The sequence below is a fragment of the Prionailurus bengalensis genome, chromosome C1 (genome assembly GCF_016509475.1).
Source record: "Prionailurus bengalensis isolate Pbe53 chromosome C1, Fcat_Pben_1.1_paternal_pri, whole genome shotgun sequence".
Taxonomy (NCBI): Eukaryota; Metazoa; Chordata; class Mammalia; order Carnivora; family Felidae; genus Prionailurus; species Prionailurus bengalensis.
The window spans coordinates 30,868,243-30,887,059 of record NC_057345.1 but is presented as its reverse complement, the minus strand read 5'-3'; the positions used below and the strand labels follow the sequence as shown (position 1 = coordinate 30,887,059).

General features: G+C 39.3%; 1 protein-coding gene across 7 annotated transcripts in view; it reads left to right on the top strand.

Annotated features, from left to right (window-relative positions):
- The window catches only part of TRIT1 (tRNA isopentenyltransferase 1), a 43,069-nt gene that overhangs the window by 10,095 nt on the left and 14,157 nt on the right, over positions 1 to 18,817 (top strand). For 6 of the 7 annotated variants that reach the window (XR_006296993.1, XM_043578702.1, XM_043578699.1 and 3 more), the window contains exon 2: positions 14,915 to 15,055. The exons of the other annotated variant lie outside the window; for it this stretch is intronic. Coding sequence is in view for 5 of the 6 variants with exons in the window: in XM_043578702.1 (XP_043434637.1) it covers positions 14,915 to 15,055 (141 nt within the window). In the remaining variant the exon portion in view is untranslated. The remainder of the gene's footprint in view (positions 1 to 14,914; positions 15,056 to 18,817) is intronic. 7 annotated transcript variants of the gene reach the window in all.

Genomic DNA, 18,817 nt, shown 5'->3' with positions numbered 1-18,817 from the left:
TGACTCTACTCTGGCACCACAGGATCCATCCCAATGTTCTCTATTTGTGTTCTCTTTCTCAGAGAGTAAGAAATTTGGCTTCTCATTGGCTATAATATATTTATTTATTTATGCAACCTGTAAAGTAGTTTCAGTAGTTACTTATGTAAGAAACAAACTTACCAATTAAAAAATGTTTTTAATGTTTATTTATTTTTGAGAGAGAGAGACAGAGCACGACTGGGGGAGGGGCAGAGAGAGAGGGAGACACAGAATCTGAAGCAAGCTCCATGCTCGAGCTTTCAGGACAAAGTCCCACAGGACAGAGCCCCACGCGGGGCTTGAACTCACAAACTGTGAGATCACGACCTGAGCCAAAGTCAGATGCCCCAACCGACTGAGCCACCCAGCCTCCCCAACAATTTACCAATTAGGTATAATGTTTGTATACAGTTCTTTTTGTTCATTTTAGCCTATAGTATCTAGTCATAATGTTATACACAGTTATTTAGGTAAGCTCCTTTTTTTCCCCCTCCACTGCCCTTCAGTGAGGTAATGCTGTGCATTTGTAACACAGGTAGATTCATTTATTGCAGTCTGCATTCTATCCTGGGTTCCCCAGAAGTTGTTTTTTTGTTTTGTTTTTTTAAATTGCATACAGTAAAGTGCATTCTTTGTTGAGTACAGTTTTATGGGTTTTGACAAATGCAGAGTCAGGTTTCCACCATCACAGTACCGTACTAAACAGTTCCATCACTCTAAAAATTTTCTTGTATGGCCTCTTTGTAGTCAGCTCTTCTACCTACCCCACTGATCTGTTTTCCATCCCCTTGTTTTTTGCCTTTTCTGGAATGTAATGTACATGGAATCATACAATATGCAGCCTTTGGGGTCTGGCTTTTTCACCTAGCAAAAGGTACCTTTTAAATCTCCCAAGTCCATTACTCTTTATTGCTAAGTGTCATTCCATTGTATGGATGTACCATAGTATGCCCATTCACCTAAGAGAGGACATCTGAATTTCCAGTTTTTAGCACTTATAAAGAAAGCTGTTATAAACATTCATGTGCCGATGGTTTAACTTTATAGGAAACCCTTAAAGGATTTTCCAAAATGGCTGTGCCATTTTGCATTCCTACCAGCAGTGAATGAGAATTTCTGTTCCTCTGTATCCTCCCCAGGATTTGGTATTGTCTTTTTTTTTTTTTTAATTTTAGCAATTCTAATAGGTATGTACTGGTATCTCAGGGTGGTCAATTTACATTTCCCTAAAGGCTAATGATGTTGAGCATCTTTTCATATGCTTATTTGCCATCTGTGTGTCTTTGAAGTGTTTGTCAGATTTTTTGGTGGATGTGTTTGTCTTATTCTTGACTTTTTAGAGTTCTTTATATATCCTGGGTACAAATTCTTTATTAGATTTGTTATTTGCCAGTATTTTCTCCTGCTCTGTGGCTTATTTGTTTTTCATTTTCTTCACAGTGTCTTTGACAGAACAAAAGTTTTAAATTTTCACAAAGTCCAATTTTTTTTTCTTTTATGGATTGTGTCTTTGGTTTCCTACCCTAAAAACTCATTGGCAACCCCAAGGTCATGCAGATTTTCTTGCCATTTTTAAAAAAAGTTTTAAATGTTTTATTTATTTTTGAGAGAGCGAGAGCTAGTGAAAGAGTGTGGGGAAGGGGCAGAGAGAGAGGGATACATAGAATCTGAAGCAGACTCCAGGCTCTGAGCTGTCAGCACAGAGCCGGACGCAGGACTTGAACTCACGAACCGCGAGATCATGGCCTGAGCCAAAGTCAGAAGCTTTACCAACTGAGCCACCCAGGCGCCCCTCACCATTTATTAAGAGAAGTATTATTTAAAGAAAAATTGTATAGTTTTGCATTTTACATGTAGGTTTGTGAGCTGTTCTGAATAAATTTTTGTATAAGGTATGATATTATGGACATCTAGTTGTGCCAGCACTGATTTTGAAAGGCTATCCTTTCTCCATTAAATTGCCTTTGTACTTCTGTCAAAAGCCAGTTTATATTTGTGCGGGCCTATTTCTGGGCTGTGTTCTGTTCCATCCATCTATGTGTCTCTTCTTTTGCCAATATTGCATTGTCTTGATTACAGTGGCTTTATAATAAGTCTTGAAATTGGATAGCGTAAGCCTTCCAACTTTCTACTTGGTTGTTTTTAATCTCCGGGTAGTCTATTTTTTTTTTAATTAATTTATTTTTTTTTTATTTTGAGAGAGAGAGAGAGCACAAGCACAGGAGGGGCAGAGAGAGAGGGAGAGAGAGAATCTTAAGCAGGCTTCACGCTTTCAGCTCGGAGCCCAATGCAGGGCTCGATCTCATAAACCATGAGATCATGACCTGAACCGAAATCAAGAGTCAGGTGCTTAAGCGACTGAGCCACCCAGGCACCCCATCTGTGTAAGTCTGTTTTATAGATGTATCATATTAATGAGGTTTCTACTGAAGGACATTTAAAGGGTTGTTTTTTGCTATAATAAATGATGCTGAGATGAACATCTTCACACGTACATCTTTTTGGACTGTGTGATTCCTTTTTCAGGATAATTCCTAGAATGGGAATGGGATAATTCCTTTTTCAGGATAATTCCTAGAATGGGACTACTGGGTAAGATGTAAAAATTACCTCTTTTTTCCTCCCAATTTTCTGAGGTTATTAGAGGTTATATTATTTTTCTCATTGAGGTAAAAGTCATATGATGTCAGCCATTTTAAATTGTTTTTTGTTTTTTAAAGTTTATTTATTTTGCGGGAGAGAGCACACACATGGGAGAGGGGCAGAGAGAGTGGGAGAAAGAGAATCTCAAGTAGGCTCTGCTCTGTCAGTGCAGAGCCGGATGTGGGGCTCGATCTCATGAACTGTGAAATCATGACCTGGGCCAAAATCAAGAGTCAGACGTTTAAACATCTGAACCACACAGGTGCCCAGCATCAGCCATTTTAAAGTGAATGATTCTGGGGCATCTGGCTGGCTCAGTCAGTAGAGCATGTGACTCGATCTCAGGGTTGTGAGTTCGAGCCCCATGTTGGGTGTATAGATTACTTAAAATATCGTATCTTTAAAGTGAACGATTCAGTGTCATTTGGTATATTCACAGTGGTGTACAACCATACCCTCTGTCTAGTTCCAGAATATTTCCACCACCCCAAAAGAAAACCCCATACCCATTAAGCAGTTACTTGCCCATTTTCCCTTCCCTGCCAGCTCCTGGCAAATACTTGTCTGCTTTCTGTCCCTATAGATTTAACCTATTCCGGATATTTCATATAAATGCAATCATGTAATCTGTTAGCATGTATTGGTAATTTGTTCCTTTTTATGGTTGAATAATTTTCCTTTGTATGTATAGATCACAATTTGTCCCATCTATTGATGGGCATTAGTACCTTAGGGTATTATGAATAGTGCTACTGTGAACTTGTATGTATATGTACATGTATTTGTTTGACTATCTGTTCTTAGTTATTTTTGGGTAATACCTAGGAGTAGAATTGCTGGGTCACGGTAATTCTATGTCTACCTTTTTGAGGAATTGCCAAACTGTTTTACACAATGGCAATATTATTTTACATTCCCACCAGCAATGTGTAAGGGTATCAATTTCTCTACCTTGTCTCCAATACTTGTTATTTTTCCTTTTAAAAAATTATTTTTAACTTTTATTATTTTTTTAGTTTTGTTTATTTTAAGACAGAGAGGGCACAAGCCGGGGAGAGGCAGAGAGAGAATCCTAAGCAGGCTTTGCACTCCATGCTGAGCTCAACATGGGGCTTAGTCTCATGATGGTGAAATCATGACCTAGCAACAATCAGGAGTTGGACGCTCAAAGGATTGAGCCATCCAGGCACCCTTTTCCTTTTTAATAAAATTTTCCTTAAAAAAAAAAAAAAAATTATAGCATCCTAGTGGGTGTGAAAGTGGTATCACTTTAAGAGTTTTGATTTACATTTTCTTAGTGGCCATTTGTGTAATACCTTCTTTGGAAAAAATATCTATTTAGGTCTTGTGTTCATTTTTTTTTTTTTTAATGTTTATTTTTGAGATGAGAGAGACAGAGTATGAGTGGGGGAGGGGCAGAGAGAGAGGGAGACACAGAATCCCAAGCAGGCTCTAGGCTCTGAGCTGTCAGCACAGAGCCGGATGTGGGGCTTGAACCCACGAACCCTGAGATCGTGAGCTGAGCTGAAGTAGGACACTCAGCTGACTGAGCCACCCACCTGCCCCTTGTGTTCATTTTTAAATTGGGTTGGTTGTCTTTTTGTTGCTGGTTGGCACACATTACATTTTGATACATATTGCCAGACGTTTGGTTTGAAGAAAGTTTGTATCAGTGATATGTCTATTTTTGTTCACCCTTGCAATTCTGTGTATTACCTATCTTTTCATTATTCTGGTTTGGTAAACAAATGAATTTCATTTTGATTTCATTTCTTTGGTTAATTGTCTTTTCAAGGGTGCATTGGTCATTTGCGTATTGCTTGTTTTAATTCCTTGCTCATACCTGTTATGCCCACTTCTATATAATGGTTTTCATTTATGTGTTTATTGCTTTGTAAGAGTTTTTTGTGTATTGTAAGTTTGACTCCTTTACGCAGTCTCATGTATTGGAAGTATTTTTTTCAGTTGGTCATTTGTCTTTTGACTTGTATGATTTTTTTGGGGTCATAATAAATGTTTTAGGTTTGTATGTTCTCATACTTTTTGTGAATACATGTTACTTTTAACATTCTTTTAGAAAGAGAATGTTATAGGGGGGGCACCCGGCTAGCTCAGTCAGTAGAACATGGACTCTTGCTCTCTGGGTCATGAGTTCAAGTCCCATGTTGTGCATAGAGCCTACTTTATTATTTTTTCTTAAAGATTTAAAAACTTTTTAAAATGTTTATTTATTTTTGAGAGAGAGAGAGAGAGAGAGAGAGAGGCAGAGAGGCAGAGCGTGAGCCAGGGAGGGGCAGAGAGAGAGAGGGAGACACAGAATCCGAAGCAGGCTCCAGACTCTGAGCTGTCAGCACAGAGCCCAGTACGGGGCTCCAACTCATGAACAGTGAGACCATGACCTGAGCTGAAGTCAGACGCTTAACTGATTGAGCCACCCAGGTGCCCCGAGTCTACTTTAAAAAAAAAAATGAGAATGTTATAATAGATTTATAATGTATTGAACTGTTGGAACTTACAGATGTGAACAAAAAGTATTGTTGATGCTCTGGTGTAAATGAAGGTATACTCAGGCCTCCTTGCCTTCAGCATGCCTGTTGCTCTTTGCTTGCAGTCCCCTACATGCATAATTACAGATGGAATATGGGATTCTGTGTTGTCCAGGTGGGTACTTTTGGTTAGCTACCCCACTACCCAGTTTCCTTACTTTCCTTTTTTTTTTTTTTTTTGGTTTACATCTTGCTAGTGCCTAGCATCATAACTTGTAACGGTGGTTCTCACTCCCAGGTGCACATTGTAATCACCTGGGTAGCATTAAAAAACATTGATGCTCAGGCTTATAGTATTCAGAAAGTGTGTATTGATTAGAATTAGATTTAGATGATTTGCCTAATAGGCAAATGTTTCCTAATTTATAGTCTGTCTTTACTCTGAGGTCTTCATTTAGCTTGTTTAGCCTAGCAGGCAGTTTTATTTACTGAGAAAACTGGGTTTTAGTCTCAGCTTTGCCACTAACTTGCTGTACTTATAACCTGGGACAAGATACTGCCCTCTCTGGGCTTTAGTTTCTCTTTGGCTATATTAGTGAGGGGGGACTGATTAGATCAGATCAGGGTTGGGCAGACTTTTTCTGTTAAGGTCCAGTTAGTAAATATTTTAGGCTTTGTGGGTCATACAGTGTCTGTCAGTGTCTACTTTATTTATTTTTTATTTGTTTTGAGAGAAAGAGTGGGCATGCTTGTGTGTGGGAGGGGCAGAGAGAGAGAGAGAGAGGGAGGGAGGGAGGGAGGGAGAGAATCCCAAGCAGGCTTCGCACTGTCAGCACAGACCCTGAAGCCAGACTTGATCCCCATGAATCCCAAGATCATGACCTGAGCTGAAATAGAGTTGGACACTTAACCAGCTGAGCCACACAGGCTCCCCTGTCTGTCATGGTGTCTAAAGCTCCTTTTAGCTCTGGTATTTTGTGGTTCTCTTCTTTCAAACCCTAGCCAGGGGTCTCACCTCGAAACACCAAGAAAAATCTTGTTTAATCACCATCAATTAAATATAGATAATGCCAAGCACTTCTATAGTGCTTATTACCATTTGCCTGCCATTATTCTAAATATTTCATCTATATTAACTCTAATCTCCAGAATAACATAGTGAGGACTGTAGGTACTATTATTATTATTATTTCCATTTTATAGATTAGGATACTTGAGGCAGGGAAAACTAAGATACTTAAATATCCTGCGAAATGAAGTTGGGTAGTGGAGTCAGAATTTGAACCCATGCTTCTGGCTCCATCATACACTGTTGGCTTTCCCTAACTTAGATACAGACCTCCAAATAATATATGCTCTATCTCAGGTATCTTAAAATAAAATCTCACTGAAACCGTCAAAAGTGGGCCAATCTGGAGGCTGTAAAATTGGCCACAAGAAGAGCTTTATTATTGATTTTATTTTCTCAAAAGAGCCCTTTTGTTTCTGTCCCAGCATTATGGTCACATGGCATCGTCTTTGTTTATATTTTCAGTTTTCTATCATATTTACTCTTCAAAACCTTGAAGGGGTTCAGTGTATGGAAGCTGTCTTCTCAGTTTCTGGAATTTAATTTCACCTTAGTAGGAATTCATTACTTCAGTCAAGCAAACAGACTAGAGTCAAATGGGAATAAAAGCTCCTCATGAGAGGCAGCAGAAACAGCTTGTGTTATGGGCAGAGCATCTAGGCTTTAGTCGTGTCTCTATTGCCAGCCAATTATATATGCAGGGGAGCTCCCTGAGCCTCTGTATTCTCAAGTATAAAATTTCAGGTGATCGGACCGGGTAGATGATCTCGGAATTTCCTTACATCCATGCTTTGCCAGGGCTTGCAGGTGGACTTCTAAGCAGCCACTGCAGAGGCTCTCCGTTGCAGAGTTTCTCATACTTCAACTTTAAAGTATGTTAACTTTAAAGTATGCCAGTTTTGCCTTCTCTGCCCTGATCTGTCTGCATTTATTTATCTATTTACTTATTTAAACGTTTATTTATTTATTGAGAGGGATGAGTGGGGAAGGGCAGAGAGAGGGAAAGAGAGAGAGAGAGAGAGAGAGAGAGAGAGAGAGAGAGAATCCCAAGCAGGCTTCGCATTGTCAGCACGGAGCCCAATGTGGGGCTTGAAGTCACGAACCACGAGATCATGACCTGAGGCAAAGAAATCAAGACTCCGATGCTCAATCTACTGAGCCACCTAGGTGCCCCTGTCTGCATTTATTTAGATGTAAAAATTCATGTTTTATGTTCTTTTTACCAATTAGGAAGATCTGGTGCTTAAGAAGAATGCATAGTGTACTTATTATGTATGCACCTCTCAGTTTGAGAAGCATGGCCTTGTATTATGATTGTAGTTCCTTTTCCCTTAAATAGAGATAGCCTTGGGAGGACCAAAAGTCTGTATCTGCACTACAAATTCCAAACCACTCCTCTCACTAGACTGAACACATCAAGTACAGGTTCTCCCACTTTCTGAGCATCTTAATCTGTCTGATTTAGTCAGCATGTCTGCAGTTGAACTTCTGCCAAGCAAAGCTAAAAGGAGTAGTTGCCTGCCATGTTCCTGCAGCTAATTCATTCTTTCTTAATAAAGTGTACATGTTTTAAGAAGTTATCCTTTTATTAAGAAAGAAAAATTAAATAGGGTGCCTGGGTGGCTCAGTCGGTGGTTAAGCGTCTGACTTTTGATTTCAGCTCACGTCTTGATCTCAGGGTTGTGAATTCAAGCCCTACATTGGGCTCCGTGCTGGGTGTGAAGCCTACTAAGAAAGAGAGAAAGAGAGAGGGAGGGAGGGAAGGAAGTTAGGCAAGAGATTTCACCTTTTCTCTACTTTTCCACATCTCTTCATTTGAATAATCAAATTCAAAATCTTAAAAAAAAAATTTTTTTTTAAATGTTTTCTTTATTTTTGAGACAGAAAGAGGCAGAGCATGAGCAGGGGAGGGGCAGAGAGAGAGCGAGACACAGAATCTGAAGCAGGCTCCAGGCTCTGAGCGGTCAGCACAGAGCCCGACGCGGGGCTCGAACTCATGAACCGCGAGATCGTGACCTGAGCCGAAGTCGGGTGCTCAACCGACTGAGCCATCCAGGTGCCCCAAATTCAAATTCTTTTAATCAAAAAGGAAAATCAACTTTTGGTGATAGAGGCAGGAAAGCGATTGAAGGATTTCAGGATCTAATTTGGATTGGGAAGGAAATGAAGTTAAAAGGGGGAAGATAACTTATGAGGAAGAAACCAAACAAGGAGGGCAGCTTTTCATTTTACTTATAAACAGCTATGTTGGGGCATCATAGCCAACCTGAACTCAGACAGAGCTCCACGATCTGCCCAGTGTCCAGGATCTTGCTGATTAACACACTTATTAGGGCCACCCTACAGCATAAAAACCCTAAAGGGTTGGAGCCACGTTGCCTGGATTTTAAGTCCTAGCCCCACTACTTACTAGCTATGCAACCTCTCTGTGCTTCAGATTTTTTTTTTTAATGTTTATTATTTATTTTGAGAGAGACAAAGATAACACAAGGGTGGGAGAGGCAGAGAGAGAGACGGAGAGAGAGAATCCCAAGCAGACTCCACACTGTCAGCACAGAGCCTGATGAGGGGCTCAAACCCATGAAACCGTGATATCCTGACCTAAACCAAAACCACCCAGGGATTTTGGGGAGTTTCTCCATGGTGAAATTTCTTTGGACCAGGGTTTCTCAACTTCAGGACTGTTGACATTTTGGGTTGGGATAATTTTTTGCTGTGTGAGCTCTTATTTCCTTGTAGTATCCAGTTAAATACCTAGAACATTAAATGTTTGGTGGTTATGGTATTTAAAGAAGATGGTACAGTCACACTTTAATGTCTCTTAGAAACTTTAAATCACGTATGTCTTTATAGTACAGTTATTTGTATCTCTGTTTCTGCTAGCCTGGACTCCTTGAGGACAGGGACCCTTTCTTAATCTTCTTTGCATGCCTAACATCTTGCAGATTGCCTGGCACATAATAGACTCAGTAAATGTTTGCAGAGATAAGTCAGTTATGTTGATAATTGGCTAAGTAGGTTAAACCTGGGATTTTTCAGAATATTTCAGCTATCAGACCTCACAAAGAGGCCAGAGCCTCCTTAGTATTGACAGAATCTGATTTGTGCAGAGAGAAGCATTTTATCCAGTCATTTCTGTGTACACAGATCACAGGTGTCTTCTGGGAGAGTAGGAGATGGAACCGAGTGGCATACTGCCTTTAAAAGATAACACAAACCCTTTAAGCTCTTCTTAGCACCCAGGGCTGCCTGTTCTATAGGCGAAGTCACACTGAAACTATAATTGAAGCTGGAAAATAGGTGGAATATAAAGCAATCAGCTACAAACCTGACTTACCCTGGTAGAATGTTGTTTTGTGGGCAGGTAATAAGCCCAGTTGGGGCATTTGCAATATAAATATCTGTATGGACCAAATGTGACGTTTACAACATTGATTGGTTTCTAAATTTGTTTAGATATTTATCCTTAGTGCATATGTGTAAAATGTTGCTGTGTTTTTGCTTTTTGGCTGGGTGGTATGATTTTAATTGATAAGCAATGTATGCCCTAAAATGCATCATTCATGGGGCACCTGGCTGGCTCAGTTGGTGGAGCATGTGACTCTTTATCTCAGGATTATGCGTTCAAGCCCCCTGTTGGGTGTAGAGATTACTTAAAAGTAAAATCTTAAATGCATAATTCGTAGGTGTACAAAAAGTGAAAATACCTGTGTAGGGGTGCCTGGGTGGCTCAGTCAGTTAAGCGTTGACTCTTGGTTTCAGCTCAGGTCACGATCTCACAGTTCGTGAGTTTGCTGCCTTGCTCCCTGTTGCCCCAGCTTGCTCTCTCTTTCTCTCTCTCTCTCAAAAAAATGAAATATAAAAAAATTTAAAAAGTGAAAATACCTGTGTAACCACAACTCAGTTCAAGAAATAGAACGTTACCAGTCCTCTCAATAGTTTTGAAAATTGTGATTTGATCCAGCAATTCCACTTCTGGGTGTATATTTAAAAGAATTGAAAAATTCAGCAAATGTTTGAAAATTTCATTTCATTGCAGATATTCACTGTTTTCTCATTGTGCTGAAAATCTGTCATCCAAGTCTTTTGTTGTTATTGTGGTAAAGTATACATGACATAAAATGTACCATTTTACCATGCATTAAGCACATTCACATTGTTCTGCAACCTTCACACTCTATCTCCAGATCTTTTTCATCTTCCCAATGAAATTCTGTACCCATTTTTTTTAAGTAAAAAATTTTTTTAAAAACATTTATTTATTTTTGAGAGAGAGAGAGAGCATGAGTTGGGGAGGGACAGAGAAAGAGAGAGACACAGAATCCGAAGCAGGCTCCAGGCTCTGAGCTGTCAGCACAGAGCCCGATGCAAGGCTCGAACCCGTGAACCCTGAGACACTCAACTGACTGAGCCACCCAGGCGCCCCTGTACCCGTTTTATATGGACTCTTCATTCTTCTCTGCCCCAGCACCTGGCAACCACCATTCTACTTTTTGCCTCTGAATTTTTACTAGTTTAGTTACATCATGTAAGTAGAATCATACAATATTTGGCTTTTTGTTACTGAGTTGTTTTACTTATCATTATATCTTTAAGGTTCATCCGTGTTATAGTATGTGTCAGAATTTCCTTCCCTTTTAGGGCTGAATAATAATGGAATAACACATTTTATTTATCCATTCATTCATGATGGACTGTTGGGTTGCTTCTACCTTTTGGCCTCAGTGAGTGATGCTGCTATTATAGACATGGGTGTATAAATACCTGTTCAGCTCCCTGCTTTCAGTTCTTTGGGGTACATACCCAGAAGTGGAGTTGCTAGATAATATGGTAATTCTATTTTTTTATGTGTTGTTTTTAAGATTTTATTTTTAAGTTATCTATACTCACTGTGGGGCTTGAACTCACAACCTTGAGATCAAGTGTCACATGCTCTACAGACTGAGTCAGCCAGTGTCCCTCTATTTTTTATGTTTTGATGAATCACCGTACTGTTTTCCATCTATAGCTATGCCATTTTACATTCCCACCAACAGTACACAGGGGTTCTAATATCTCTACATCTTCACCAACATTTGTTATTTTTTGTTTTTTGATAATAGCTATCTCTGTGTATGAAGTGCATCCAGATTTTTTTATAGGAACTTTTTGTTAGGGAAGTTTTCCAACATATAAAAAGAATAGAATGAGTACCAGTTGAACTTCTGTGTGTCTGTCACCTAGCTTCAGTAAGTTAGGAACACTTGGCCAATCTTGTTTCATTTAGTCTATCCCTCTTCCACCATTATTGGAATGTAGATCTCAGCTGTCATATACTTTCTTTTTTTTGTCCTATGGTTAAAAACAGAAAATAAAGATAAAATTTTAATGTTATGAATGTTACTGCAAATTTTACTTGCATCATTGTTCTCCCTTTCATTTAGTGATCATAATTCTTTTCTAAAGTAATCTCTACCCAATGTGGGGCTCGAACTCACGACCCCAAGATCAAGAATCAGATGCTCTAATGACTGAGCCAGCCAGGCACCCCAGTGATCGTAATTCTTGTGTCATTATTAACAAATGTCTTTTCAGCGTCATTCTTGCTCTTGTGCAGTGCAGCTATAGATGTACTTTACATATGCCCTTCATCTACCCTTGCCTTCTTGCTTATTAAAAATTTATTCAGGGGTAAAATGAAAAAAATACACAGTAGCTGTGATAACAAGTTGCACAGTCATTTGTAAGCTCAACTTTAACAGCACATCGCTAACTGTCAAAAGAAGTCATATTAGAATGGAAGAGTGAAGCAACATCATTATAGATATAACCTTGGATCAGCTCTCATGTCTTTAAAAAATATATATACTTCCATTCATAAGTACTTCAGTATACTGTATACCTCAAAGTTAAAGACTCCTTTTTTTTTTTTTTTTTTTTAAGTTTATTTATTTTTTTTTTGAGAGAAGGGAGTAAGCTGGGGAGGGGCCGAGAGACAGGAGAGATAGAGAATCCCAAACCGGCTCTGTTCTTTCCTGATGTGGGCTCAAACCCACAAACTGCGAGATTATGATCTGAGCCCAAACTGAGAGTCGGACACTTAACCAACTGAGCCACCCAGGCGCCCCAGTGACTCCTTTTTTATTTTCTCCTTTTAAACAAAACAAAACAAAACAAAACAAAACAAAACAAAACAAAACACAAAACCATAAAGCCATATGATACCTAAACGTTAACAATCCTTTTATTATCAGATACCTGCTTAGTACCACCATATCTTTATGCCCAGTTTCTTTTAGTCTGATGGTATGGGAAACAAAAGTTGACAAATCACTCAAAGATGACAATTCACATTGGTAACCAAGATGTAGTACTTTTGTATGAATTACAGTTTTTAGTTTGTTAACTCTGTGAGCAAGAAGTCTTTCCTTAAACCATGAGTACTTCTTTCTGATATTTGTTGGCATTTGCATATACCATAAATAGTGTAATAGTCTACTTCCTTTAAAATAAGGTGAGCCTCATTCTGGGGTTACCTTCTGTTTGATTTATGTTGATGTGTTTATTTGTTTAAGCTTACTATTTTAAGGAGTTCTAGAAGATACACTTAAAGACGAGACTCAAAATGACAATTTACCAGGTATCTACGTGGCTCAGTCAGTTGAGTGGCTGCCTCTTGATTTTTGTCTCAGGTCATGATCCCAGGGTTGTGGGATTGAGCCCCATGTCAGGCTCTGCGCTGAGCGTGGAGCCTGCTTAAAGATTCTCTCTCCCTCTGCCCCTCTCCCCTCTTGTGCTCGGTTTCTCTTTAAAATTTAAAGAAAAGTGGGGGGGGGGGATGAAAATTTATCTACAAATTTATCTATATGTCGGATAGAACATGCTGGTAGGGATATTTACATTTTGGTTTTTTTGTAAGTTGGGGATGGTAATTTTGCATTTGCAGCGATAATTTCCTTAACATTAATCTCAATGTTAAAAACGAGAATCCACTTACAGGGTTCAGAAATCTTCCACTGGCAAAATCAAGTTGTTGCTGTTTGAGTTCTTTCACGTTGATTGGGTCATTTGGAATGCAACAGAGCCAGCTAAAGTTTGTGGGAAAAGAGGGAGAGGAACACGCAATTGTTAACTCCTTTTCTCCTGTAGTCTTCTTAATTTGTGCAGAAGACTGCGGTATAGGGTATATCCTATAGCACTTTGTAACATCAGAAGGAAGTCTTGCTCAAGATACACAGAGAGAACACCCTGTGATCTAAGATTCCACCAGTATTCAGGTGTAAGAATGCAAGTTTGTTGTCGGGCACAGATTAAATGAGTTAAAGGCAGAGCGGATTCTTTCCTGGTGGCTCTTTATATGTCTTATGTGCACTATTTTACTAATTAACAATTTTATTTTACCTGAAGATAGCTTCTGTCCCTGTTGGGTAAAAAACCTCAGTAGCTACCAGCAAAGAGGCTTCAGAGTGATAAATAATAACACTAAATTTATTTCCCATTATCCTTCTGTTGTGATAGTAGTTGTTGTAATACGGGTAGTAATATAATAACCCTTCATAGCATCTGCAGTGTTAGGCAAAAACTAAGTGCTTTGCATGTATTAACTCACTTAATCCATGCAACAACCCCACGAGATAGACATTATTATCCTCATTTTACTGATGAGGGATGGAGGCACAGAGAAGTTAGTAACTGACTACTCCACTGGTACAAATAGCTGGTAAGTGGCACAGCTAGGAATTGATCTGAGGCAGCCTGGCGCCAGCGTCCTTCCTCCTAACCATTATACTGTACTGTACTTAATCGACACCCATGTAAGTAAAGGGAAATGTGAGATAAAAAATGCTTTTAACATCTTTGTGGGCTCTATGGAACTTATTATTTGTTCATTCAATGCTCCCTGTAGAATCAGTGATTACAGAGAGAACATTTAATCTCAAAGCATTCATCCCTATTTTCAAACTAGTATTTTCAGATCTGCTCTCCGAGACCTTGCATTTAGAAAAAGTACATTTGAACTTTTTAGTTGAATTGGCAGATCAAGAGCTTACAGGCAGGATATTGCCTTTGAGTATTTAGACTGTATATGCTAGCCCCCTGAAGCAGTAATTTGGTTAGATCACAATGTTTCCACTAGAGTGTAGCAGTATTAGGGGTTCTGACTTCAAAGTGTGTATGTGTGTGTTTTATATGTATCTTTGTAAATAGGCCACTTCTTCACAAATGGAGCCAATGCTATACAAATCCTAAAAATTATGTTTCAGAGCATTTTAATCCAAGAAATATCTAAGCATTTGAAGTAGAACTATGAGCAATGCAAAATGTTACCTTTCTGGAGACTTATGATAAGTAAAATAAATAAAACAGCCTGCCCATTTTTAAATGCTTAAAGTTCAGGCCTAAAGAACTTCCAGTTAATCTTGCAGAATTAGTTCTCACTTGAGCACTGATTTACATACACTTTTTATCTTTAAGTTTAAACTAATTGCCACTATTTGATAAGAAAGCCAGTGTTTTGTTTTCTCCTGCTACCTTTGTCCTGGGTTTCTTGGGTGGGTCCCCTATGCCCTGAACACAAATGCTTAGAGCACATCTATTCCGGTGCTTTGCATCAGTCACGTGTTTGGCTGGAGGGAGGTACGGATCACCATTCCTACCTCAAATGTGCCTTTTATGGAAGCAGGTGACTATCTCATGCTAATTTTCTTTCCCCTAGGTTTATGAAGGCTTAGACATCATCACCAACAAGGTTTCTGCCCAAGAGCAGAGAATGTGCCAGCACCACATGATCAGCTTTGTGGATCCTCTTGTGACAAATTACACAGTTGTGGACTTCAGGAACAAGGCAACTGCTCTGATATCCTTAGGAAAGACAGCAGCTAGGCTTGTGGGTGCAAGGCAGCCCAAGCCAGAAAGTTTTCTTTTCAGTGACAGTTTCTTCTAAGCAGGGGCACCCAAGACCTAACAACCCATAGGTAGCATCCCCATCTGAACTATATGGATTGAAAGATACAATGCCCTTGCTACTCAGAACCTTGTCTTCAGACTGCAACATTTAGCCTCCCTTGGGCACTTATTAGAAATGCTGAATTTGGTCCTCACTCCAGACCTGTTGAATCAGAATCTGCATTTAACAAGAATCCCAGGTGATTCATAGGATGTTAAAATTTGAGAAGCTGTTTTAGTGGCAAGAACACTGATTTAGGAACCAGAAAATCTGTGTTCTAGTCCCAGAACTACCTCTTTGGACCAAGTGGATTTTATTGGGTAGAGAGCATTTACTCCATGGAGCTTCAGTTTCCCACCCTTTAAATGAGGTTACAAAATCAGTTTATAAATATATTGGAGTTACAGTTAGAATTTAATAGGGATTGTTGGGTGAGGGAGGACTGCAAAACACCAATAAATTTTTTTTTTCTAAAAATAATTTTTTTTTCTGTGATCAGTGATCTTTTACTTTTTTAATTTTAATTCCAATATAGTTAACATTAGTTAACATTAGTAACAGTGTTACATTAGTTTTAACACCAATACATTTTTGAAAAGACTAGTATAAGGGAACTGCCCTTGTATTTTAACTGTTCAGACTGCCTTTAATATTTGGACTGCCAGATGGGGCTCCTGGCAGGCTCAGCCAGTAGAGCATGAGACTCTTGATCTCGGGGGGTCACAAGTTCAATCAAGCCCTATGCTGGGCATAGAGATTACTTTAAAAAATATATTTGGACTGCTAAATATTAAAACGTAATGAAAATTCATAATAATTATAATAGCATGGAACTTACACTAGACAGACTTATGGCACAGAATAGAGAAAACTCAGAATACAAATTCAAATCAATGTACATACTTAGCTTATGATCAAGGTGGTATTTTAGAACAGTGGAAAAATAAAGCAGCAGTTAATAATTATTCCCAGGACTTGGGGTGCCTAGGTGACCTAGTTGGTTAAGCGTCTGACTTTGGTTTAGGTCACGATCTCACAGTTCTTGAGTTGGAGCCCCACATCCGGCTCTCTGCTGTTCAGATCCTCTGTCCCCCTCTCTCTCTGCCCTTCCCCTGCTTGTGCACATGCACTCTCTCTCTCTCTCAAAAATAAACATCAAAAAAATAATTATTTCTAGGACAGCTAATTATTTTGGAAAAAAATAAAATCACAACCTCATTATATATGACATAAATTGCAGATGGATTTCAGAGTTAAATATGTGTATTCTTTTTTTTTTTTTTTCAACATTTATTTATTTTTGGGACAGAGAGAGACACAGCATGAACGGGGGAGGGGCAGAGAGAGAGGGAGACACAGAATCGGAAACAGGCTCCAGGCTCTGAGCCATCAGCCCAGAGCCCGACGCGGGGCTCGAATTCACGGACCGCGAGATCGGGACCTGGCTGAAGTCGGACGCTTAACCGACTGCGCCACCCAGGCGCCCCTAAATATGTGTATTCTTAATGAAACTTTAAAACAAATGGGGTAATATATAATTGAGTACTTATGTGATTTTAACTACACACAGTAGGGAAGGACTTTGTAGATATCTAGTCTTTAAAAAACATTTTTTTAATGGATTTTTTAAAAAGTTTATTTATTTTGAGAGAGTGAAAGAGTACAAGTTGGGAAGAAGGAGAAAGAGACAATCCCAAGCAGGTACTGATGGTGCAGATCGTGTTGCGGGGCTCAAAATTGTGAGATCATGACCCAAGCCGAAGTCGGCTGCTTAACCAACTGAGCCACCCAGGTGCCCCTAATGGACTTTTTAACTTAATTTTTTCCCTTGTTGTGTTAAAGTACACACAAAACTTACCACTTAGCCATTTTTTTTAAGTTTATTTTTTGAGAGAGACAGAATCCCAAGCAGAGAGAGGGAGAGAGGACCCCCAGCAGGTTCTGCATTGTCAGCACAGAGCCCGACACATGAGATCATGACCTGAGCCAAGAAACCAAGAGTTGGACGCTCAACTGACTGAGCCACCCAGACGCCCCTATAAAGAACGCCTATGGATCAATACGAAAAATACTTAAAGGGCCTTAGTAGTAATTCACAAAGGAAGAAACATAAATAATGGTAAACATGAAAAAGGGCTTACCCTTGCTGTTAAGGCCATGCAAATCAAAATAATGAAATCATATTTTTTTGCCTATCAAATAGGCAGAGATTAAAATGCAGATAATAATTCTTGCTCTACCTGCTTTACAAGGCAATTGTATCAGATGAGATAATGTATATGAAAGCCCTTGGCAAATTAAAACATATCACCAAATGTCCATTGTTGCTTTAAGACAGTTTGGTTGTTCAGAAAGAACTGATAGAAAATGGAGTTTTCATAGGGCAGCATGGGATGACTTAATCACATCACTTACAGGAATGGAGATTTCTGAGTTAAGGTAAGAACTTAGAAACAGAATGTCAGAACTGAAAGTACTTTAAGAAGTATTCTTAGTTAGCTTTCTTTTTTTTTTTTTTTTAATGTTTTTATTTATTTTTGAGAGAGAGAGAGAGAGAGAGAGAGACTGAGCATAAGTGGAGGGGTGGGGGGCAGAGAGAGAGGGAGACACAGAATCTGAAGCAGGCTCCAGACTCTGACCTGTCGGCCCAAAGCCAGACGCAGGGCTCGAACCCACAAACCATGAGATCAGTACCTGAGCTGAAGTCGGATGCCCAACGTACTGAGCCACCCAGGTGCCCCCTTAGTTAGCTTTCTTAATTGGGCAGGTGAAGATATTAGATACTGAGGCCCAGAGAGGAGAAGGGTTTTGCCCAGAATCACAATTGTTTCATGGCTTGGGCAAACAAGTCAAACCTTTTCCCACCAATTGTCACCTATCCCATGTCCCTCCCTCTTTTCCACTCTTTTTTTTGGCATCTCACCATTTTACCCTTCTCTTTTTACTTTCCTTGCTCCCTTTCCCTTTGCTAATCGTGTTGTATATTTGAATTTTTATTACAGTTACTATGTAATTGTGTGCTCCCTATGCTTAAAGGGGGAATATAGAATTTCCCTTTTAAAAAACAAATAGACAGTGTTTCTTCTTTATGATCCTTGATCGGTAACAGCTTTCTTCCCACCCCACCCCAGCCTTTTCGGGGTTAGTGGGCCTCTGATAGAAAAGAGGTCATCTATCTCTGTGCCCACAGACAGGCTGGCAGGGGGAAGAAGCATGTAAATGAGTCTTTGTCTAGGTTGAAAGTCTCTTTATCAATTATCCTTAGAAGCAAAGCCCTTCATAAAGCAGATAATTATCTGCTCAACAGAGATTCTAAAGAATTCAAAGTAGCAGGGATATAAAAACAATAGAGGCTCAAGTAAATTCAGTACTTACTCAATTGAAAGCAAATATTTCAGGCATTGTGGTAGGGGATTTACATGCCTTGTCACATTTAATGCTCTTAAGAATTCTGGAGAATTTTACAGGTGAGAAAACTGAGTAACTTGCCAGAGAGTTGGAGCTGGTCATTGAAATCTATTTATCTTTGGAACCCATGCTTTTCAGTTTATCTGGTGGAATCTCAAGTGGCCAAAATGTGCATTACTACCACATAATGGTGGGGACTGAGTCCAAGAACCATGGCTTAGAGAAACCAGCTTGTATTTTGCCTTAGAAGGTAAAGTCACACCA